This window comes from Ptychodera flava, chromosome 10 (genome assembly GCF_041260155.1).
Source record: "Ptychodera flava strain L36383 chromosome 10, AS_Pfla_20210202, whole genome shotgun sequence".
NCBI classification, from domain to species: Eukaryota; Metazoa; Hemichordata; class Enteropneusta; family Ptychoderidae; genus Ptychodera; species Ptychodera flava.
In genome coordinates, this window is record NC_091937.1 from 1777083 (window position 1) to 1802799 (window position 25717).

The 25717-nt window shown below is 36.7% G+C and overlaps 1 protein-coding gene across 2 annotated transcripts; it reads right to left on the bottom strand.

The window, feature by feature from the left end:
• Positions 1-365: 365 nt before the first annotated feature.
• Positions 366-24746, bottom strand: LOC139141718 (protein GDAP2 homolog). 2 transcript variants are annotated; one of them, XM_070711330.1, is made up of 12 exons: positions 24731-24746; positions 24550-24630; positions 16888-17030; positions 16046-16199; positions 12486-12574; positions 10494-10570; positions 9652-9817; positions 8537-8711; positions 7647-7800; positions 4756-4950; positions 1714-1857; positions 366-875 (listed from the first exon to the last, which is right to left on the bottom strand). In XM_070711330.1, the coding sequence occupies exons 2-12, from the start codon at positions 24591-24593 to the stop codon at positions 819-821; spliced, it is 1398 nt and encodes a 465-aa protein (XP_070567431.1). In that variant the 5' UTR covers positions 24594-24630; positions 24731-24746; the 3' UTR covers positions 366-818. The 2 variants fall into 2 exon arrangements, with proteins under 2 accessions (XP_070567431.1, XP_070567430.1); XM_070711329.1 differs by lacking the exons at positions 24550-24630; positions 24731-24746 and adding an exon at positions 17828-18561.
• Between the last annotated feature and the right edge of the window lie 971 nt (positions 24747-25717).

The window sequence follows — 25717 nt, forward strand, 5'->3', positions numbered from 1 at the left end:
ATGAAAGAAAATAGAAAACCTGTGACAAGATTGGCAAAGTAAAGAAGATAAACTGCTCTATTGCACTTTTTTAGTATTCAAAAAATTTGAATAACAAAGAGAGTCTAAGGTAATAAAATTGTGATGCATAGATTGATGTGAACTGGGTGTTGCATTTTATGACTGACAAAAATAACCTCTGAATTGTTGCTGTAACCACACACCACAATAGAAACCTGATACTCTACCAACTATCACAGTATGCTTCATTAGTTTTTCCTCATTTAATCTTGTCTTTGAAATGCCACACAATGTTACATCATTTTCTTCCTCAATTGCAGCCATGATCATCCTAGAACTTTGATAATAAAAGATGACTTCATCTATTGACAGAAAAACTTACATTTATTTCCTTTTTCAATAAAATACACCATCTGCCATCAGACATCCATCTACATTCTAATTGCCTTTATATTCTAATAGTGACTTGTATCAAAACAAAATCCATTCTCTTGTGTTTTTTGTCAACTTATCTGCTTTTTTCCAAAATTTCAAAATAAAGATGCAAACGGCAAATGTAAATGTTTAAAATTTGTTGAGTTGTTGAATTAATCACAGTGAATGAGTTAAAACAAGAATTCACATCAAATCAAGCTTGGAAAATAAATCTGACTACATGTACATATATTGACTAATTAGTGGATATGATAAATTGTGCAGGAAAGATTGAAGGGAATTAATTTGCATTTTAGCATTCCATAAAGACAGAGGTCTGTATATGAATTCCTGGGAAATCTTCTAGAGAGGGTACTGACATCTGTGTGCTTTGCATTTCATAACTACAAACCATCTTTTGTGTCATCACTGCCTGAAATGTAATAGTCTGGTCCATTCACCTTGAAATAAAAATAAATAAAAGTACTTCATTACGACATACACATTCTACTTCAGTGGTTGTTTACCAGGTGCATAATGTTCAATATTCAATATATTTCTAAACAATAAACATTATTATACATCTACCATCGAGAACAATAGAATTTTGCATGCGCTAAAAACACCGTACGGAACGCCCGTTCCATAACATGTACGGTTTCCAGGCGCCCCATCCCCTGTGGCTGTATCTGCGAGTTCACTGTTGAACGGTTTCAAGGGACCCATTGGACAAGTGCCAGAACATGTCTCGCGCGCTCTGTACGTACGTGTGTAGTGCACACACACACACTATCCAGAACTTGCAGAAGCTCGTCCGAGATAGCGTTCCACACTTGCGCTATAAATCGGAAGAAAAATTGTTGACATTGTACGAAAACGGCCACTACTCTGACAATTTGATGCCCCAGTCACCAATGTAAGATGTATAATAATAAGGTTATTACGAAAATACTGCAAAGGATGCACTCGGACATTGGTGCACCGCGCATCGCCCTCCGCTTCGCGTCGGGCGATACGCTGCGCCAATGTCCTCATGCATCCTTTGCGGTATTTTCGTAATAACCTCATATTATACACTCACATACAAGTCATCACATTATATGTAAAAATTAAAAAATTCTGTTCTCTAGATTCAATACTTCCTGTGAGCATTTGTCTGCCACTGACAAACAATTAATTTGAAAGTTGATGGTGAGTTTGATAAACAGATTTGCAGCACATCACAAAAACTGACAAATGAAAAGAACTACTACCTGATGAACAGACAAAGTATAGAAACATATATAGTTCAACACTTACCTTCATGTCATAATCCAGGACAAATGGTGGAATATCCAGATGTTCCGGTGGTATGAGATTATAGAGATTCTTAACTCCGGCATGGGTGTGAACTCGTGTTTTCAAGCTGGAAGCTGTGAAAGTTGTGAAGAACCATGTTAACACCTGCAATAAAAACAACATCATTGCAATATGAGATGCATCTTTCAAAAAAGATGTAAAGTCAATAAACTTCATTTAATTTTTTGTATCACAATCCTAATGACAGGGAACAAAATTATCACTGATAGAGAATTATCTGCAGTTAGTGATGCACTGTTGAATTAGTGAACATTTTGACCTGTGTATCTCCATGGTTAAAACACAGGACAGCCATCTATGGAGATAATACATACTGTATAGCTGTCTATGCAGACATACATGTAGATACAACCATCTTTGTAGACATACATAGACACAGCCATCTATGAGGACATACACAGACATACATTGTACTGAAACATACAAACTCAGGCAATAAGACAAAACCTGACTTCAAATGTATAAAACACATTGAATAGACACTGATGCTTTCATAGAAATTATTGTACATGTAATGGTCAACTCTAGAGAGATGGCTTCTCCTGGCGTGGGACCAAGAACCTCAAAACTGTGTGCAAATACTGTCACCTTTGGTGTTTTATTCCATTGAAGTAATCTGTTTCTTTATTGTTCTCATGGTCAAACACACCAAAGGTAAATACAGATTGAGTTCACTCTATGTGTGTTTGCTTTCACTGATGGAAAGCACAGAACAATTGTTGTACATCAAATAGAAATCTCTCCTCCTGAGTGCATGAAACAATATGTCTGTCTGTATATTTAACAGGTAAATGTCTACACATCTAACTGCACCCTGATGAACACCAGTGTAATGTATGACAGCTGATGGGCATATATCAGCTTTCAGTGCAGACAACAACGCCTGCTTTTTTTAAAAAAAACACTGTGTAACTATGATATTCTCCTAAAAAATCTGTGATTAAGTCTTCCGTTTGTTCTAATTTGGTGATAGATAAAATTTTGAACAATAGTGTAATTATAGTATAAAATATGGTTTGAACACTTTAAAGTATTTGATGTTAGTGTTAGTAGATGCATATTGTCTTAAATTGCCCTGAACAGAGATGATTGAATCTAAACTGACAAAATAAAAGTAAAGCGTTGATCTCTTGCAAATCTGTTTTTGTCTATGAGAGGACAACAACTGTGACAATCTTTCTAAAAAATATCAAATGGAACAAAATGATTGTTCACTGCTCTCACAGTAAACTCACTTGAATTCCTTGGTTAACTCATCTTATGAAAGTAAATGACCTTGTAGAAATGCAGCATCAATGGTTTCAATGCTAAACCCTGGACTATAATCCCTTGATTCAATACCACCACACCCAGAAAGGCAACACACTGACGGCCAAATATCAATTGCCTATTCACAGTCTCAATCTCTCATTTCATAAAATCCTTTCACTTTGAGGTCTGTCTGTTCTAAAAACTAGATGAAATTCAAATATTCTTCAGAAGAAAGTATTGAGAAATCTCTAGAAAGGTAATGATGTTTTGTTGCTATCCTCAGCAAGTTATACAGTACATGCAATTATACAGGATACTGCTGACTTATCAAACACACCTTGATTCACTTCCACCTTTGAAAAATACTAATTATCCTCACCATAAAAAGTTAACAACAGGAAAGATATCTCAATGATCAATGATTTACAAACATTTCATAGATGTCAACATGATTTGATGATTCCATTAACATATGAGCATAACTGTATTTACTAGAACTTAATGAAACAAAGAAGTAATGACAAATGATCAGAATTGACAGACATACATGTACAGTGTATGTACCTATCCAGGTTATATCCATTGAAATGTTTGGCATATACACGATAGGAGAGATAGATTATTATTGATTAGTACATACATCAACATGTATCTGCCTATTAGTCACAATTGGTTGTCGACTTTGATTTCAGAGAAACAAGAAAGCATATCTCACTCATGGTGTAGAACTCAAACTTTCAAAGTTGACATTTCTTCAGACTGCAATTTTCTACCAGAGTTTTTTGAGCAAATGAAAGAAATTATGGCTCATTTTCCTAAATTCATGAGAACCTTAGATTACTTACAATCATCATATAAAATGCTTTAATAAATATACACAGTCTCTGTTAACAATACATGTACACTGGTCTTCATCAACAAAATATTTTTGAACTGACATCTAAGTAAGCAAAGGTCAAAAAGCCTCTCTGTAGTGATGGGAATTCAGTGAGACAAACACATCTATTTTGTGAAGTTCAAAATATTCTGTTGCAAAGTGCCACTAGGATATCTCTCAACTTGACGAAATTTGGTAATTCACTAAATCAAAGAGGTCCAACTTTCTATAAGTTGATGATATACTATTTTTCTTTCCTCTTTTTGAACAAATATTGATGCTGTACAGGAAAGGTACTATTTCTAGAAAACTAAGCTACATGAGAATACCTGCCAATAATCAGAATACCTATCAACAATGCATAATCAACACTTACACTGTCTATTTGCTGTGCAAACTGGACACTATGTTCATGTGTCACAATGGAAATTACTACAATGACATGAAACTACTACAATACAACTTCAAAAATGTTCTATGACAGATACGTAGAAAGCTACAGATAGAGATTATAACATTCAGTTAGGCAAGTCTTAGCTTATAAACATCTGGCTTACTGTATTTGTGTGAACAGTTTTTCCAGAGGTAAAGTTGTTTTCATCTCAATTTATGAGGATATCTGAATCAGTGTGATAAGTATATTGATAGAATAAAGCTTCTATTCTATTGTCTCCTCTTGGCACTGGTGACTAACATGGATTTCCAGGGTAGATATAATCCATGACAACAAAATTAACCACCATGAACGTCCAGGCTAGGTGACCAATGTACAAACTGAGACGTGACCTTTGTCAAAATGACCTTTGAATAGAGACAAAGTTAGAAAGTAGTTTGGATTTAATGAAGAGACTGACCTTTGACCAGAGTGTAGGATGGATGATGTAGAAAGCTCTGAGATTCTTCTTCCATCTAAAGTCTAATAGATTAAAAACTTGTTTAATCCAAGACAGATCAGGATGATTTGCTGGAGTACTTAGAGTGTGAAAGTAAACCACTACATAGTCTTTGTTGACGATAGAATCCATCACTTGAATCAGGTACAAAACAGCCTGTAGAAATAAAACGATAGAATCCATCACTTGAATCAGGTACAAAACAGCCTGTAGAAATAAAACGATAGAATCCATCACTTGAATCAGGTACAAAACAGCCTGTAGAAATAAAACAGGTGAAAGTGAATACATATTGTCACTACCTTTATATTTCTTTTTTTTTATTTATTCGTCAAATTTCTTGTAAAGTTCCATTGTCTTTACTACATTGTTTTTGATGTAATTCTTTATATAATGAAACAATAATACAATTCTTGATTTACATAAATACATAAGCTTACAACAGAAAAAATTAAGAATCATAACCATGTTTTACATGCTCATAGAGCAGAGATGTGATAGGGAGCTAGAAATAGCTTATGTGAAGCTAATGTAAATCTGGTTCCAAAAAGAACAATAACTTAGTCTTGAATACAAATGAAAAAAGTATAGTGGGCAAAACTAACACGAGGAAATCACAATTTATTGATAATAAAAGATTTTAGGGCATGCTTGAACTGTTTTCGATGTGAAATGTTCCTAATGGAAAGTGGAAGCCTATTCCAGATTTTAGCGCCGTAATAACTGAAAGAGAATTGACCAAGGTGAAGTTTGCATTTTGGTAATAGAAAGGACGAGTTAGAAACTGATCTAGTGGTATATTTGTGAGTAGGCAAGGAAAAATAGTCATTGACGCTAAAAAGGTAGATTATTTGACAAAAGGTCATGAATGAAAATCCCAATCTGATATTCAAACTGATTGTATATGTTCAAAATATTTAATTCCTTAAAGATCTGTTCACTGGGAGTAGTGGGTGAAAGTTATGGATAGGGAGTAGAGCATTATGGTATGTACTGCCATGCATGCATATCTCCAGACAATATGAAATATGAGGAAGAATAAAAGCATTATAGAGCATAATAAGGATGTGTTTTGGAACTAAGTGTCTAAGTTTTGCTAATAAACAATTTTAGGACTGATTTTTGTACAGACTTTATGAATGTGATGTTTCCAGGATAAGTGGCTGTCAGTCTCTACTCCCGGATGTGAAACATGATCAACGTTACTGACCTCATTTGAATCGATACATATCTGTCTGTTTTTAACGTAAGAATGATGATAATAGAGAAAATAACATAATTTGTTTTATTCTGGTTGATGGTCAATCTAATGTCTGAGCACCAGTTCACGATGTTGTTAAATTCAATGTTGGTATCATTGATATCAAGTGCATTACTTGTAAAAGGGTGGAAAAAATTACATTCATCAGCGAAGAAGCTGGAAGTGATGTACAACGTACAATCTGGGAGATAATTCATGTAAATAAGGAAAAGAATGGGTCCTGGAATTGATCCCTGAGGAACAGCGTAGCCAATGGGACTAAGAGTTGAAATGTAATTACATGCACTGACTCATATTGTTTCCTATTATTCAGGTAGCTCTTGAACCAATCACAAGCTGTTCCTCGAATGCCGTACAGATGGAGTTTATCTAGAACTAGTAGAAGAATCTTGTGATCAATAGTGTCAAAAGCTTTCCTTAGGTCTAAGTAGATTCCAAGCACAATGTTGCCGTCATCAAGATTGCATATTTGATATATTTTGTATACTCTTTTGGCAATGCTGGTAGTGTTGGGGCAGTGAGAAATTACCAGTTGTCAATATCCATTTGTAAAGACATGAAGTTATTATTATAAAGTTCTGATTATAATTGTTATCTGTATTACAACCAAATAATACACATAGCCACACCCTGGGAAGAATTCCCCATTTCACTTTGTGTACATAATTCTATCCATACACAAATAGGTAAACTGTGGTATTTGTTGGATGTAAAAGTACTAAACAGAAGTTGCCTGAAAGGTTATTTACTCTTTACTACAACAAAGATCTATATTTGTTTACGGTTCAGCAGAGCAAACTTGAGGATGCATTTCTCTAAAACAAAGGCTTTGTATTCTTAACATCTGACCCTCTTTAAAGCTGACCCCTGTTTCATTGATACATTGAACAAAGGCTAAATTATAGACTGCTTCTTACAAATGACCTTAACAATTTTACTCATACTTTGCTCAGGAAACTAAAGCATTCTCTTTCAAGCAGCCAGGGTAACAATGCAAACTTTGGATTAGAGAAGCTACCTGCAACCTAAAAGATTAATAATTAAAATTCCAAATACATGTAGCTGTGGTCACTACCAACAAGCTAAGATGCAAACACACCACAGGTACATGTTAAAATAATGATGGTTTACTGAGTCAAAAACAGTCAATTTTTTGAAAAACTATTTTCTTGACCTAAGACAAACACTCCTTGTTTCCTGGAAACAAAATTATTATAATTATGACATGGCCACTGCATTCGTATTTAATGTATTTGTAAAACACTTGGTATCGGCCATATCTGGTCTCATATTTATCAATTTCTAACACAGAGTAAATCTGTACCACAGAGTGTTGAATCTAACAAATAAATAATAATTAAGATTATAGTTTCATTACCGATTATTTTGACATGAGTTGAACATACCTTAATGACAATATCCATAAATGCCTACACACTGTATTTCAAACACACATACATGTATAGACAAACAGGTGACAGATAGAAACAACATTATTGAAGGGATAGTGTTGTTTCTTGTTACATTGGCACTGCAAAATGTACAAGTATAATCATAATAACTGTTGATATGTTACATTAAGGTTACTTACCTTGTCAAGGTCAATAGATGCTGCAGGAAAATTTCTACCAACAAAGAAAATAACAGGTCTGCCAAAATAATCCACACCAGACTGATAGAGACATCTTAGAGCTGCTACCTCGGTAAGATCTGTTTGACGGGCTCTTTGAAGCCATCTGTTATACCTGATGAAAATAATAGCAAGTGAGAATGACTGATTACATCTGAATCTTGACATCTCTCTCTCAATTTTCTGTTAAAATGAATTACATTCTCTCTAGTTAATTACATGCACATGTAGCTGTTGTAAAGTGAACTTCAATATGTGTTCAAATAGTCCATCCTAATAAAATACAGAGAAAACGTTCCTCTCTGAAGGATTTTTAACAGTGTTATGAGTCTCTTCCCTTGTTTGAAACTTATATTTGTGATTATTGAACAACCCTTACAAAAATCCTATGGGAATCGTACAGGACAAAGTCCTTCAGGAATCTACAGGGACTCACTATATAAGGACTTTGCAGGCTATCAGCAGCAACTTTGAACATATATGTAGTGCAATATGCCTTCTGTTACCTTGTAAAAATCACATGGCAATATTATAGGCCAGTTTATACGGTGGTCTCATGGTAATTCCCTGGGATTTCTACAGGGTAGTTTGTGAGCAACTGATCAGCATTTCCTGGCTGACAGAATTGACATCTAAGCATAGTTCCATTTCTTGCTCAAACATGTACATTGTATATACAGAATCTGGACAGATGGCCATAGTGGCACCTGAATAATCTCATGTACATGTACCTACTACACATCTGGACAAGATACTGGATATGTACCAGGTACATGTACATGGTTCACTTACTTTGGAAGAATTCAATATGAGTACACATTATACAGTGAGATGAAATTAATATTGATTACCTTCTTTGTTGAACCACAAAGAGCTGTTCTTCTGTTGTTCTACTGTGTAGTTTTTCTTTCCTCACTTTATCATGATCACCTTCCATGACAGCAAATGAATGTTTACCAACCTCACTGATATCAACTTCAATATCTTCATGGGCATTTGGTAAAAGATAACCATATTCCTCCTCATCTGCAATGAATTACATTTCAGTCCAGACATTGGGAAACATAAAATATCACTTGCACTGAATGATCAAAACCTTGTTTTCATGTGAATCACCTTCTTCGTTCTTACTCACACCACCTTGAAAAACTTTCAATATTTTGCTGATATCCAAGATTCCTACAAACAATTGTGTTTATATCAGTGAACAATCTAACAGACAACTTGAATGGAAGATAATAAATAGTGTATTCTAGTCACTAACCTGCTGTATGCTACAAGTAATGGTTTTGTTTTTAGAGAACACTGAAATTATAAAAAACAATCCAGGGTATTTTGATGACATTATTTTCACATGGGTCATATGATGACTGACAAATCATCTTTTTAAGAAATTAGTTTTGCTGAACTCTTTCGATAATGCAACAACATTTCTGACAGAAATTTGTATGGTATTAAACTGTACATGTCACTGGAAAGCATTTCTGCAACTTTTACAGTCTTTTGATATTTATAATACTATTTTCTCTTTTGGAGGTTAATAAAACAATGACAATCAACGACTTAATGACAGAATTATCACCCAGATGCTTTTTGTTGCACCAGAAATCTTGGCACTGATGTTAGAGCTTGTACAAAAATTCCTGTTATCTGAGTATTCAAATTGTTTATCATAGCATCCTTGTTCAAATAATGACAATGATCTGTTTGCAGTTCTAATCCAAATATTCAGGAATAAAAAGCTGAATATTTAAGAGAGGTTATACATTTAGTGTTTTTCACTGAATTCTTTGTTTTCAAGGGGATACTCTGCTCCAAACTTTCATTGTATAAAGCATCCTGACTGTGCAAATTACTGTATTTAAACTGTTCAAATTATTCATGTTTATCCACATTTAACATACATTACACCAAGAAAAATACTGACTCATGAAAATTGTACCAAATTCTGATCTTCATTTCTTACCTGAACTGTCTGGTTTTGCAGGATTTGTCAGAATACGTATCTGTCTCTCTTCAATAATTGGTTCACCATTTTCATTGCCAACATCATTTGGTAATCTGCTTACAGCCCACTGTTCCTCATCTTTGTTTCTTGGAAAGTACAGTGGCAATACTTCTCCATAAATTTCCTGATAGAAATCAAGAAACTCATCAATTTGTAACGTATAGTTACAAGTTACAATTGTCACCTTCATACTTGGGAAGCAATTAGTGGTTTTCTGGATACATATAAAGTTATAAATGGTAATCCATTTGGATAAAAGTAATTGCAAACACTGTCACAGGTGTATGAAATACTCACTGGTTGTGAACTTTGGTTAAGAGTTTACATCATCCAAACATTTCACATGTACATTTTAAATGTGCATTATTACTTTCAAGACTTATCTCCACCGCTGAACAACATGTCTCTATGTACGTGAAGCAACTTTACAAAATTTTAAGCTTTCTCCTCTCTTGCTAATCTATCCAATGAATAAAATCCTGACACGGTCATTTTCTAATTTCTTCAAATCTTTCTGTTGGTATTAATTAAACTTCATCACCATAAGAATGATTCATAAACATAATCACAATTAGTAAGCTTAGAAATCCTACTTTCACACAATCACAATGACACTCTCATCTCAGAGTTCTCACCACGGTATTGTTGAAATTCATTATAAACCTATCATCATGTATTTTTGCAAGATATTGTCAATCTCATCACCAGAACCATACACATGATGAAACTTTATAAGCATGAGGCTGAGTGCTTAACATTATCTAAGTTTCTTCTTTTTTCAGCTTACATGTAAAATTTACCTCATCAATATCGCCAGTAACCAAGACAACAGCATCAAATACACTTCCAAACTTTTCTAGAAATCGCCTTGTTGTCCCTGTAAGAAATGTAATATGAAGTTAGTCAAAATTTCCACCCTTGAATGTAGAGATGAACATTTATTAATTCACAGATAACACCATACAAGACTTTTTATTGCTAATCTTTACTGCGATTGATCTGCTGAAAATTCAGGAGGTGGGAAAGGGTAGCATCCATACTGATTCAGATTTTAGATATGTATGTGTAAAATCTTCCAAACCCTGTCTCATAAAACAGTATTGTAGAGCTGCTGAGTTACAGCAGACTATGATCTATAAACTTTGGCCAACATAATGGCAAAACTCCAATTCTCCATTGGGCATGAAATACTGCCACTTTGAAGGACACACTGTCAAACGATCACTGCATATCATGTCTGGTCTTGGGCACCTCTAATCTGGCTGTCTCAATAGTATAGATTTTCACCACTCATAGCATTGCCGAACGATTACAGAAAGCTGCAATCTGTAATGCAAAACCCCTCTCAGGACACCCAGCAAGCACACAATACTTCTAGATGTATCGTATGAGCATTCAATAACTGAAATACAATGTAGTTCTGCTCATAAACAAGCTCAAATTGTTTTACTTGCAGTCAGAGGATTTTTAAAAAATGTTCAATACAAGTCATTTACATACTTACAGATGAAGCAATCTTCAGAAAGGTAAAAATTGTTGACGACACAAACTTTTATGAATTAAGTGCCCATCTCACATTTTTCCAAATCATCTCACAAAATACATGTAACAACAAAAAGGAAATAAACATCTCTCTCCCTGAAGAGATAGTATCATTGTCTACAATGCAATTTGTTAGGACCTATTCATAAAGTGTACCCTTTGAGCCAATTTGAATAAACAGTGTTCTCCTTCACTCAAGACAATTTTGCATAAGTATCTGTATTGGGCTGACTCAAGGAAATTTCTTGAAATTATTAGTTGACAAGGCGGCTTCAAAAATCTTAAATGTAAGAGGGCTCCCTGTTAGAAGTTCATCAATGACTCTGTGATAGGAGCTTCAACAGAAAACATGTACATGCAAAGTTTGGCTTCTTTAATTCTGTTTTGTGTACATGTCTGATAATATTACTGACAACTTAAAGACACAAGAACGTGGAAAGTAAAAAAAATGTTAAATTCTAGTTTTACATTTTATAAAATCATTACAGGTCTTGTTGTGGATACATTAACTTATTTTGCAGTAGATATTGAATTCTGTGAAATCTTCACAAAAGTAAGCTTATATTTTCTACTATATTGCCATCCCATATGAAACAACTGCATGTAAAACTTCCAACACCAATACGTTTATAAATCATTTTGAGTTCATGACAACAACATTAGCCAATACATGTATGTTAATACCATTATTATACACCTACTGCCGTAACCTATGGGAGTTTGACCGTCCAATAACTTTCCGTATTTTGTATAGTACGCGGAGTCCCGAATACGGGAGACGCGCGACGCGCCTGTTTGACCTTTGACCTAGCGATTATCAGATGTAAACAAACTATTTTACATTGAGTTATAGACAAAATAACAACTTCCACCAAAATGTATTCGTAGTATAAGATTTAAAATACGCTTAACACAAAACTGAGTCTAAATGCAATTGATTTTTATTATAAAAAACTAATTAAATTTAAAACATTCAGCGAAGTTTGCTTGTACTGCACTGAAAATTAATTGGCTTTGTGCCAACGCAAGGGACTGTACTACGGAGCAGTAGATCGCGCGCGTTCCACTCATATCGCGCGTGCCGCATCCCTCAAAATTTACCATAGAATTAGTTTATACGGACGATTAATGGAGGGAGGTGTATAATAATAGGGTTATACACAAAATACGGCCCTGTATGATTTAACTTAAATTACAATCAATACATTTGATCATTCCCTCTGATATCCTTTCAGCAGTCATGTACTCACTGATTGCAATATGAGCGCCCTCTTGGGGAGGATATCCTCTTCTAACAGAATTGATGACACCAATTGCCAAACACTTCATTTCATTTTCTCTGTGATGAGTGAAAAATAAAATGACACCATGGAGTTTTAATCACTGACTAAAACCAGCAAAATTGATAAGTATTATAGAAATAATGGGCGTTGCGCTGACCATTAACGTTTATTTATGGGCAAGGGGGAGAGGAAAGCGAGGCTTGCCGAGCCCGTTAATTTGGCTTTCCTCGAGCCCGCGCCCATAAATAAATGTTAATGGTCAGAGCGGATTATATTATCAACAAACCGAAGAAAACCGTCAAAATTTGCGAAAATTTTCGGAGCGAATGACAACTGGGCCCCAGATATGAGCAATACGTGATGCACCGTTACGCTCGCTGTAAAATATTGGCAAATCCAGAGATATTTTCAGAAAAAAGTATCTCAACTTGGCCCACAAGTGCTCCATTTTATTTTGTGATTGATTATGATTTATGTTTGAGCTGTAAAGTTACGATACTTTGAGTTGTTAATCATATTATTCATATTCACGGGCATGTAAACAAACCATTACTGTGTATTTGTGGTCAGTCACGTGGTTCAGCTTGACCAATCAAAATGCGACAGGTAGGGCATGGTAATATAATAAAAGGTTATGTGGGCTCTAAGGGAGGAGATATCCTGGCCAAGTTGGTAGAGTATCCACGCTCATGATTGAAGGATGTGACTTATAAACCATGGTGTGGCCAGAGTAGTGGACTCACTATCAGATGGAGAGTTTCAGAGTCAAGTTATAGTGCTATGCCCTTGAAGAAGGCACTATACTCCTAATTGCTTCATTGGCTGATGGATTGTGGGTACCAAATCCTGTATATGGACTTTCACATGTTGAATAATAGAGGAAAAGAAAAGGCTACTGATTGCATCTATAAGTAGAATGCGCCTCAAGTATAGATTCTCTGACACTCATATTTTTAAAATTCTTTTGTGATCTACCATTTGTAGGGGCTAATTTTAAAGCTCTTGGGGTAAGCAATATCAAAGAGTTAACACAGGGATGGCGGACTTTTGAATTTCAAACGTAGGCAAAGTTTAGGTGGCATGTTTCTCTATTACCAAACTTTGCATGGTGACCCCTGATTTTTATTTTTGATACGACAATGGTTGAAAGTATCATTAACAAAAGTGTGAACAAAAGTTTAAGTCTTTCATTTTTGAAGTATGTTTTATCTTAAAGGGACATTATTTGTATCTTTTGACCTTATATTGTTGCAAACGAGAAGTTGATAATGTTGTTCGACTTATTGAGAGATGTCTAAAGAACGGTCGACCATAGACAACTTCCATCCCATTTGCGTACACTGTATAGAAAAACCTTGGATCAGAGGTTAATGGTAGGCTACCGTTGACCTGCGATCAGACCACACTGCTAACTGCTATCTAGGCCGCTTTAAGCATCCGCGTGTAAAAAAATAAACCATACGAAGTGAAAGTCGAGAGCGCAGTGTAGCAGTTTCGGGATTCCCTATTACTGATGCCGTATGCTCAGTTACATTTTGACGGTCAGTTTTGCATGGAGATCTTGACGGCCAATCCTGCTCTTAGATAAATCATTCTTTGCTGCTACAGAGCACATTTTTGTAATGGGCATTTCAAATGCCTACAAGCTGCAAGAAGCCGACGACTCGGACAAGGCCTATTTTTTCGTCTTGTTTGTACCTCCATATGTAGACTTGCCCAAAGCTGTGGGCATAGAAATGTCAAAACAGAGTATAATGAAGGGATAAACTTCAGTAGACAGTCACGCTATTGTCGAGGTGATCGCGAAATTGAAGCATATACAACAGAGGGGCCTCTACTGTCTATGATTGAAGCTGCTTTGGCGACTGACACGTACATCATGTACATTGTTGGGTGAAAGCTAGCTCTGCGTGGCAGGGTTGTGCCAAATCGCTGGCAGCACCTCGGTTGCGGCGTGCAGTTTCTCCACCAAAAACAACCCATTTTTAATCCAAAACTCGCACTGAGTTTCGTTTTTCGAGCACACCCGCCTCACCATGGTACACGATTAGCCCTGCGTACAGGTCTTTGTGTTCCCGGTGTTATACGGCGAGGAGGCCGTATAATGCCGGGAACACACAGACCTGTATGCAGGGCTAGGTACACAATGTGCTCAGCAGCGCTTCTAAACTTACGCAAAACCCACTTTTGGGAGTGGGTCGGAGGCACGGAGGCCATAAGCGATGTATAGGGTCTAGGCAACTTTCATTGCGATGTACTCACTTTTGGTTCGAAATGCGATGCAACTGATACAAATAATTACACAATGCATAGAGAATAACAACATTCGAACAGATCTTGTGTATCGAGAGGTGACTCCAATCGCGAGCAGTATCAATCGACAGTACAGTACGCGCTCGGCGCGGTGTCACGATGTCACAGATGCTACACCGTGCACTGTTCAGTCCGAGTGCGATGTTTTCAAGTTCAACAATAGATCATGTCGTGTTTGTAAAACAAACCAACATAATGGCAAGAAAATACCCTAAAAATCTTAAAAGTTGACGAAGATTTGCTAACGATCAAATGCACAGAAAATGCACTACTCTGTACCTGTTTCACTATCACCACAGCAATCTGACATCGTTTTACCATTGACCTAAAATTGCGTTTATGGTTTTATTTGTTTCACAGTCCGTGTCATCGATACTAAAATCAAACTTACAAGCAAATGCCCTGTTTATTTCACTATTTGACAGTAGTTTGTGAGACGTGCATTTGTTTATGCGCCGTGAGCTCATCGATATGCATTGTGGTGAAGTTACTGTGTAGGTGACGGCCGCTCAGCGTTCTAGCTGTACTTTGACAGTTGATGCATAGTAATATTGGTCATGTGCTGGGGTTCAATAATGGCGGTTGGTTCAAATCGCGCGGACGCCCTTACCAACATTGAACCTTGCCGTAAAGAGCAAGAAGGTGGTTTTACATATCCTTGAAGCCGTCCATAGTCACAATTTAAGTCTCCTATTGATTTGACCGGGGATTTCAGTCATCGAAAAAATGAAAAAAAAATGAAAAGATACAAATAATGTCCCTTTAAATGATTGCAAAATTTTTGTTGACAGTCAATTATAAGACCAGTAAACATAATTTGTATATTAATTCAACAACCAATAACACACATGTATCTAAGGTAGCTAAGGTATTAATGTATTTTAGGTCTGATTACATTTTCTGCAAAGCACAGTCATTTGGCTGTGTCAGAATATAAATTCAATCACACACTCTTTGAATGGGCAATAACCATTAGTTTATAATTAGACTTCAACATTCTTATTAAAATAATGTATGGAACTGATAAAGTAGGGTCTGGACATAGATAAGGTACTGTTGTCTATGTGGTGAATACACACTATGCCGGTATACACCATATAGCACTCTCTCATTTGTATAAGCTTAAAGTAAATCAGTGAAGCCACAGCACAGCAAGCAATACTGGATGCTGGACGAGAAGCCAAGTAAGATGAAATTATAAAATTAAAAGTTACCTTGCAACTTGAAGAACTTTTCTGTAACAACTGTACAATGCACTTTCTGCTGCCGTTTTATACTTTAAGTTGTAACGTGGTCCAACAGTATGAATAATGTATCTTGATGGCAAGTTGTAGGCTTTGGTAATTTTGGCTTCACCTGTCCGACATGCTGTCAGGTATCAAATATGAACAGAATGGTTTGATGGCCATTTAGAAATGCACATGTGCAAAAGACTTAAATGCATTTTACACAGTGTACATGTACCTGACTCCTGTACAGATGAAAATTCTTGGTACTACAATGCAGGATATAACTTAAATTGTTGTCTAGAAGCAGTGACCATTTTAAAGGCATAAGGTTTCAATACTGAAGTGCATTTCTTACTTTCAAAGTTGATATATTAAAACCATAGTAACCTGTGTCATCTGTTCTGACAACAGTGATCTCTTCATTTGTAGCTGCCTTTGTTAACATGTAACAACACAGTCAGTGTTCATTCCTTTATCATTAAAGCCATTGGCTGCTCATGACAAATGCAGCATGTATACTCTCTAAAGCAAAAGTTAACTGTTCAATATTTTCATTACTACCCAGTATATGTACATTGTATATTCTGTTTCCAATCATACTGTAGGCGAGGCGAATACAGTTTTCTGATTGCATGATACTGAGCATATATATAAAGTACATCTACTTTGCCTGTTGTTTGTTTTTACAAAAGCTAATTACTTCTTACAATAAAATTCTTCACACTGAATCAATTTTTCAAAACAGTTTGTTACCTGCATGTTAGTTCATATTCTACACCAATGTATATGCATTATGTAATGTATACATGCAAAACACAGTAACTCACTCTTTATATTTCGTCTGCATTCATGTCGAAGTTCTTCTCCAGCTTCTCCAAATATTCTTTCACTGACAGGATTTCTATCGCTCAATGTTTCATTGGTTGCATGGACTATGCCCACAGTGTTGATTTTTGTAATGTCACCATTCCTAAAAGTAATAGCAAAAGTCTACATTTCAATTTCCATATCATATAGACAGAGATTGCGGGATAATTCACATAATGCTTCTTTCTTTACATTTCTTCATAATATTGAGGAACTAAGATAGGCCAATGACAACATTAGGGAAATCTATGACAAATCAAAAGTCATGTGAGTAGATTGCAAACTTTCTCTGATCATTCATATGAATATTCTTTTATAGTCTACATAAAAAATTGTAAAAAAAGTGTAAATTTAATTCAGCAGTCATAAGATTGCATTTATGAATATGTATACAACTGAACATTTACTAAATCCCGTTTTTCTTTTGAATTGTAAATGAGACATAGTTGTCTCTTTCTACACACTAGTGTTTTCTCATGGTGAAAATTTGATCAGAATATTCTATGAACAACTTCCATTTGCTACAGTTAAATACTGCAACAAAATGAAACATGATCTTCTGATATGTTTCAAAAATAAGTGTAGGAAAGAGACATAATTGCTTTTCCAAGTAAGTGATGCCATCCATGTATTCATACGAGTACTTAAGTTGAAGCAGGCATTCATTTTTAAAATATTTCCTGTTCTTTAACCACATTTAATCATGTGATCGATTGAATATGTAACTTCAACATTTGTGTTATACTTTTATGAGGGGAGAGTGGAGTACGTGCTGCTGTTCCATGTAGGATGCTCGGTACTCCACCTACACTGACCTACAGGCTGTAAATAAATAGGGTTTGTTGTATTCGAACCAGATGCCCCCCCCCCCCCTATGTGCAAATATTCTGCAATACGTACCACAATATGATCCGTTTATTTATATCTTCTCTGTATGGAAATTTTGACACCTGCTCTGCGTCAGTTAGATGATATGTAGGCACTTCCGTGTTCGCCCAATCGGGCAATGAATAGACATCTACGATGTTTAGATTGGCACCGAGGGGGTCCATGTTTATGCGTCAATTCGATCGAAGTCACTTACGCTCTTCGTGTTTGAGGTCTGTGGGATCGCTGGCTTACCTTGGCGGGACTGTGCTTGCGTACACGTTATAGAAACGTCCTAAGATGCCGAGTTTTCGTCTATTATGTGGGCAAGGGGGAGGTGCTCGCCTACCTTTGTCAATGATCGGTTCACTCAGATCAGTGGTTTCCTTCCCTTGTTGACAAAATACTGACAACGAAACGTTATGATTCTGATTCTTCATATAAGCTGCAAATCATATTTGTACATACACGAATATGATTTACTTACATGACCTCTGTGTTTTTGGCAGGGTAAGGTCACTGAGGTCACGGATGAAGGATGCAGCACAGATCACCTACGCGGTCGTCAAACTTTTATCATCAATGTTCCGAAAGCCTCTACGCTTGTTACATCAGTACACTCGACAATACTGTTTTGAGCGAGTTATACGACAATTACTCACAATTTCAAGCGAAGATCAACCGATAAACGTGGATCTACGGAAAGTATGACTACGCAAGGCAGCCATCTTACATGTCAGCTGCTTACGGTCATATGACCACGATTTCCCAGTAACCCTTGCGGCGCTGACAGCTGCATACAGTGCACACAGTGCGCTAGTGCGCTCGCGCTGTCTACCAGGCCTCAGAGGCCTGTCTTGTTATGTCGGGGAAAGCGGGACTATTTTTACTTTCCACAAAAAAGGAAAAAAACTGCTTCTGATGATGTATTTCCCAGCTTTTTTTGACGAGTGCTTTTTTTTCACAGCTAATACTTTTCTTTTGGGCCAACGTATATAAAGAGCCACCGACAGTGCTAAAGCTACTGCCACAGATCAACCGGCGATGTTTACACGAACTAAGCTTATATATTGTATATTTAGGCCTACAGTATTCTTATGACATATATATATATATATATATATATATATATATATATATATATACGGACAGGTCAGTTTCCTCATGTAGAGAGTATCTCAAATCAGAAGAAGGAAATAACATTACAATCTGAACAGAAATAGTGTCATTTTCTGCCACGGTATCACCGCGTATTTGTGAAATTTTAAAATTGTACAGAGTATTGATCCTTAGCTTGAAAAGTTTCATAATCTTCACCAAGAGAAACATGTACATTTACTTATGCCATGAGGTTTTGAAGAGGAACTCTGTACTTGCTGGAAAGTTCTGTTTACTGATGAGGTTGTTTGTGGTCAGCCAACCGGGACAGGTGGGACGAGATACTTTTTTGAGAAAAAATGAGTTGGAGGGAGTTCATGCAAAAATGATGAATGGGAAAGGGATTTATGGCCAAAAGTTATAAGCACAAGAGGGAGTCATTCAGAATTATTCAAGTGTGAGAGCTATTCAAAGAATCACCACATAGCACTATTTTAGCTTAAAATTTTCAAGTTTCTTTGTCACCGTGACGAGGGGGAGACCTCCAACTGTCCTCCTCCATGCATTCAGACAGTTGACTGGTCAGCAGAGACTGACATGACAGTATACAGTGGTGACACATGTTGCATCTGGCTTTAAACTGTCAATGAGTTTTCGTGCAGTAATATCCATACCTTTGTATCATCTCACTGCTGGTGGAAGCTGGGCGAATGTAAATTGATAGATTCGATATTTCTATCAAATTATCAAATGGATACAGTATGTTTGATGCAAGCTTTACATGTCCACGAATTAGGAAAAAACAGTAGACACTGAGTAGAATTTAGTTTTTTCACCTTATATGAGATGGCAGTTTCGGTCAGGGAGCATTCATTGTGTGATCAGTACACATATTTTCCTCATACAATCTAAAAGTCACTCACACAGGAATGTTAATTTTTTAATTCTACGAGGCAGTTCAATTACGCCCAATCCCTAATTAGCTGCATACATAATTGACGGTCGAATTTTTTCGTAATAAAGCAGTGTGAACTGCATAAAGCCAAAGGATGCGGCATATTTCTAAGATGTATCTTAAAGAGTAAGATGGGAACAGTACATACGGTGGCCCAAAACTACCTGTTCTCCGCATTCAAAGTCTGCGTCGCATTCAATTGTTTTTCTCTCACATATGTCTCCGCATTCAAAGTCTGCGTCGCAATCAATTGTTTTTCTCTCACATAAGCTTATGTCTCCGCATTCAAAGTCTGCGTCGCAATCAAATGTTTTTCTCTCACATATATCTCCGCATTCAAAGTCTGCGTCGCAATCAAATGTTTTTCTCTCACATATGTCTCCGCATTCAAAGTCTGCGTCGCATTCAAATGTTTTTCTCTCACATAAGCTTATGTCTCCGCATTCAAAGTCTGCGTCGCAATTAATGTTTTTCTCTCACATATGTCTCCGCATTCAAAGTCTGCGTCGCAATCAAATGTTTTTCTCTCACATATGTCTCCGCATTCAAAGTCTGCGTCGCAATCAAATGTTTTTCTCTCACATATGTCTCCGCATTCAAAGTCTGCGTCGCAATCAAATGTTTTTCTCTCACATATGTCTCCGCATTCAAAGTCTGCGTCGCATTCAATTGTTTTTCTCTCACATATGTCTCCGCATTCAAAGTCTGCGTCGCATTCAATTGTTTTTCTCTCACATATGTCTCGGCATTCAAAGTCTGCGTCGCATTCACTTGTTTCTTCTCTCCTAGATGGGCGTCGCAGTCAGTGATTTTGTCACCAACACATGAGGGCGCTGGCAAGTTTTTGTGAGCGTGACCCTCGCTCCATGACCCATGATTGCATCCGGAAAAAGTATCACTCTTTCACTGCTTTCAGTGTTCGTGATTGTGAAAAGCTCATTGATTTCGAAGGTAAGTGACAAAGTTATTCATTGTATTGTAAGCTTATGGGGTTAATGATCTAGCCACCGTCTAGCCCTGGATGTATTGGCAGTTGTGGGACGGGCTGCCGTTTTACATTCGGACACTCATGTGGGACCCATTATGATGCGCCCATACTGGTGAGCAGCGTACCCCCTTGGCTAGATCATTAACCCCATAAGCTTACAATACAATAAATTACTTTGTCACTTACCTTCAAAAATGAGCTTTTCGCGATCACGAACACTAAAAGAGTGATACTTTTTCCGGATGCAATCATGGGTCATGGAGCGAGGGTCACGCTCACCAAAACTTGCCAACGCCTTCATGTGTTGGTGACAAAATCATTGACTGCGACGACCATCCACAGGCGGCCCAATCACTATTAATAAAGCTTATTATTGAGTTTTTCTCAGTTTTCTCTGTCACTATCAGTCCCTCTCCTTTTCTTCATGCTCTGACTGATCGTAGTAAATAAAATAAATGACTATATAGCCTAACCTAGCCTCTTGACTCTTTATTTATTTTACACCCCATTACAAGGATGTTTATCTCTCATATACACATCTTGTAATTAATTAGTCAACACAACTAATTATGCTAATCCGTGGACTTATCAAGGGTTGGTCAACATTGGAAAGATAGAGATGTAAATGAAAAAGGAGTTTTAGTAACCTTTCCTATCTTTCGCGATGTTGACTAACCTATAAAATCCATGATAAGTCCACGGATTAGCATAATTAGTCATGTTGACTAATTGATTACAAGATGTGTGTATATGAGAGATAAACGTCCTTGTAATGGGGTGTAAAATAAATAAAGAGTCAAGAGGCTAGGTTAGGCTATAAAGTAATTTCTTTTTATTTCCTACGATCAGTCAGAGCGTGAAGAAAGGGAGAAGAACTGATAGAGAAAACTGAGAAAAACTCAATAATAAGCTTATTAATAGTGTTTGGGCCGCCTGTGCCCATCTAGGAGAGGAACAATTAACTGCGACGCAGACTTTGAATGCGGAACATATGTGAGAGAAAAACATTTGATTGCGACGCAGACTTTGAATGCGGAGACATATGTGAGAGAAAAACATTTGATTGCGACGCAGACTTTGAATGCGGAGACATATGTGAGAGAAAAACATTTGATTGCGACGCAGACTTTGAATGCGGAGACATAAGCTCATGTGAGAGAAAAACATTTGATTGCGACGCAGACTTTGAATGCGGAGACATATGTGAGAGAAAAACAATTGAATGCGACGCAGACTTTGAATGCGGAGACATATGTGAGAGAAAACAATTGAATGCGACGCAACTTTGAATGCGGAGAACAGGTAGTTTTTGGGCCACCGTAAGTACATTTTCTCATCATTTTTCTTGTCTATTCAATGAACCCTTCACAACATTCGCAAACATCATAAAGTGACATAATACTCTATCACAAGTCTAATGTTTGTCTTTGTTAAAATTCTTTACAAAATGAGGAAAAAATTCTGTTTAATAAAAGCGTAGTTTAGGAGTACTTCAAGACTGTCTGACTCAAGAAGGATGGGACCCCTTTCTGTTTACTTTGCTGCATGTGGCCACACAGTTTTTTCAAAGCAATATTTCTCAGCAAAGATGACAAGGAAACACTTCATACTATATATATTTTCAAAAAGCATAGACTCTAAAGTTGTAGCAATAGTTTACTAGAAGGGAAGTGGATGTATATTAGGGGTAAAAACCCTCATTTTAGAATTACAAATAAAAATTAATTTATGTAAAAAACTTGACGCTGTTTTTATAAACTGTATTTGAAAGAAGAGTAAGCTTATATGTAGAAAAACGACTATTTTATTTTGCATTATCTAACGTTGGTGTTCACTGTTATGTACTACAAAGTGCGAGCAGTAAACTTAAAGCGCAGGGCCGAGTCGACTAGCCATCTGCCGACATTGACGAATTACTAAAATGCAAAATTAATGACGTCAAGCAACTGAAATAATTTTGAGTATCGACAAAGGATTACCTGACGTTGAACTTCAGCAGGAGGCTACTACCAAGGAGGTAGTGGAAGGGAGAGGGAGTTTACTGGCGCTTAGTTAGACTTGGTTCAAGTCTGTGATTTGTGAATGTTTGAGTGGAGTGAACGCGATGGTTTGTATTTTGTTTTCATGTGAAACGCGTGAGTGGAGAGGACGCGATGAGTGGGGTGAACGCTATACCAGCCCGGGTCAGCTCCAAAATTGGAGACGCTATACCATAATATTTTCCCCCTCTCATTAGCCAATCAGCGACCAGCTGATTGGCTAATGAGAAAGGATTGGCTAACCAGTAAAATTATATTTCCTGGCAACCTCCACATGCGTCCTTCGTTACGTACGCCATACTGTGTCGAACTCCCGCGCCGTATTCTGTCATAATGTCGAACAGTTGTGTGGCCACTCTGTCAAAACACAATTTCAAAATCGCGTACCAGTTTTATTCTGGCTAAGACAACCAAACCCCATATATCGCTGTGATTCCTAGACTCTGGCTTGAAGTCCTGCGAAATATAAATCGTGTACCTACACAGATCGTTCAGAATACCCATTTGTATCGGAGATGGCAGCGATACAAATTCTACCGTATGGGGAACAGTTGTGGGCAGATCGTCCATGTAGCCGACACGAACACGAAGTGTCTGTGACCGGCTACCAAAAACTATGAAAAATAGTCAAGAATGAGCTACAAAATCACTATCAGTTTTAAGTTGCAGGCAGAATAAGTAGTGCCTTTGTATAAAATACTATAAAAATAGTAAAAAGTGAACAACCAGCTGAAAGTTAGTTGAGGAGACCTTAACCGCATATCATTTAGTTGTGTGGCCACTCTGTCAACACATTTTCAAAATCGCGTACCATTTTTAGTCTGCGTTTGACAACTGCAAAACAGGTATCGTTTTAAAGCTCTGACATTGCTCTTCTTTCTTGCAAAATTTTATACGCGTACCTACACAAATAACCTTTATAACAGTATTTTAATAGAGATGACGAACATCCACAAAATGATTCTCGGTACTTGAGCGAAATCGATAAACTGGGGGTAGAAATGAATCGTCAATATTTCGAATATTTGTTCACTAATCGGACTCCTTGTTGGACATGACCTTCTGCAGAACACGTGGATTATGTTGACTGTCGAAATTCGTCGAAATTCACAAGACAGGGGCTTAATAAGCGGCCCAAAACTGCCGATCACACTTGGTGGGTAATTTGTGACCCAGCGTGACCTGTACTTTATTAATGATGTAATCTGGTCGATGATTGGCTGAATGCCGGAATACATTATCATAATGAGTCTCCAATTTTGGAGCTGACCCGGACTGTATACAGGGGAGTTTCACCCGGAATCGGGCAGAAACTAAGTCACTACTGCGCAGACTCATGCATTCAATCGCGGGGAAAACTTGGCCTGGGCTGCCAAATTCCAAATAGGTTGGTACGAAATAGGAGAGACACAAGAGAAATTATTATAAATGATTTTTTTTTTTAAATTCACCGACTTGAACCAAGTCTAGCGCTTAGTACATTGACGCAAGTGTCTGTGCTGTTGACTGACGGGGAAGTTGCATGAAACAAAGTTTATTTTACTTTGGTCTTCACAGGATATATTTTGGCTATTTTTTTATTTTAGGAATGGTTTGCTTTATTTTTACTTTTAAAAAGTTTAAGGAAGAATCTAAATGTTTTGAGTGAGTAAAATACTGCAATGAAATCACTTACATTCTGATGTTGATGTGTCCGTCATCCACTTCGTCAGTTTTCATCAGTTTTTGTGCGAACAGACATGTCCAATACGTTTACCTATGATAGTAAAACGGTTGACAAAATATAGACCTGAAAATTAATATAAATTTTATCCCAATTTGAATAATGATAGCCAGGAGTTTAATATCATACATACCACATGAATGGAATTCTTATATCTATTACAATATTGACAGGATAGGTCAAGCAGCACCAACTCTAGGACACAGTGTTCTTCACTACAAACTAAATTTTATTGTCCGACGTTTCGTGGGCTTAATCCCACTTCATCAGGGTTAAAAACTGAAATAAACGGATAACAGACTATAAAAGCATGTAAAAGAAAATAAAGGAAGCTAAAATATTGAAACGAACTTGAAAAGCGAAACTCTAAAAAAGTACTTTTAGTGGTAACTGGACCTCGGACTCAACACGAGGATCTATACTACACAAAGAGTTGTGGAACAACGCAAGACTGTACTCACTTGTTGACTGTCAAGATGGAAATGACACTGAACCAACCAGAGTAGAGGTTGAAATGCATTGGGTGATTGACACCTACAAGCTGATTTGCATAGTTTGAATGCGATGTACATCACATGCAGACGTAAGAAATGTGCAATACGGTGTACAATACAAATGAACCAACAATGTCTTAGAAAATGAAGAGACAGCTGTAGGAAAACCAACCGGTACTGAAATATTTAAGCCAGGAGAAAATAGAACTCTACTGAAGTGAAAATTTCACCATCAAAAAAAAAACTAGTAAAAGTACAGGGTAAAATTCAATGTCAATATTCTAAAAAAGATGTAAAAGTCTTAAATAATAATGATCACCATCAAAATAAAAGTGGTAAAAATACAGGGTAAATTCAATGTCAATACTTAAAAGATGTAAATGTGTTGAAAAACAAATGTGATAAAAAATGTGATAAAAAAAGGTATTACCCGTATGTAGTCAAACTGACAGGGAGGGTGAAAAATACCCGAAAGTCAATGATTGAATAAAAAGTTACACTATAGCAGGAATGGGTGACTCTCTATTGAGTCCCTTTGGATACATGGTGTTAAGTAAAAATATCCACTTTGTTTCAACAATGTCCCTAGAATTTTTACCATTGCGATCACTGTTATGAACCGTTTC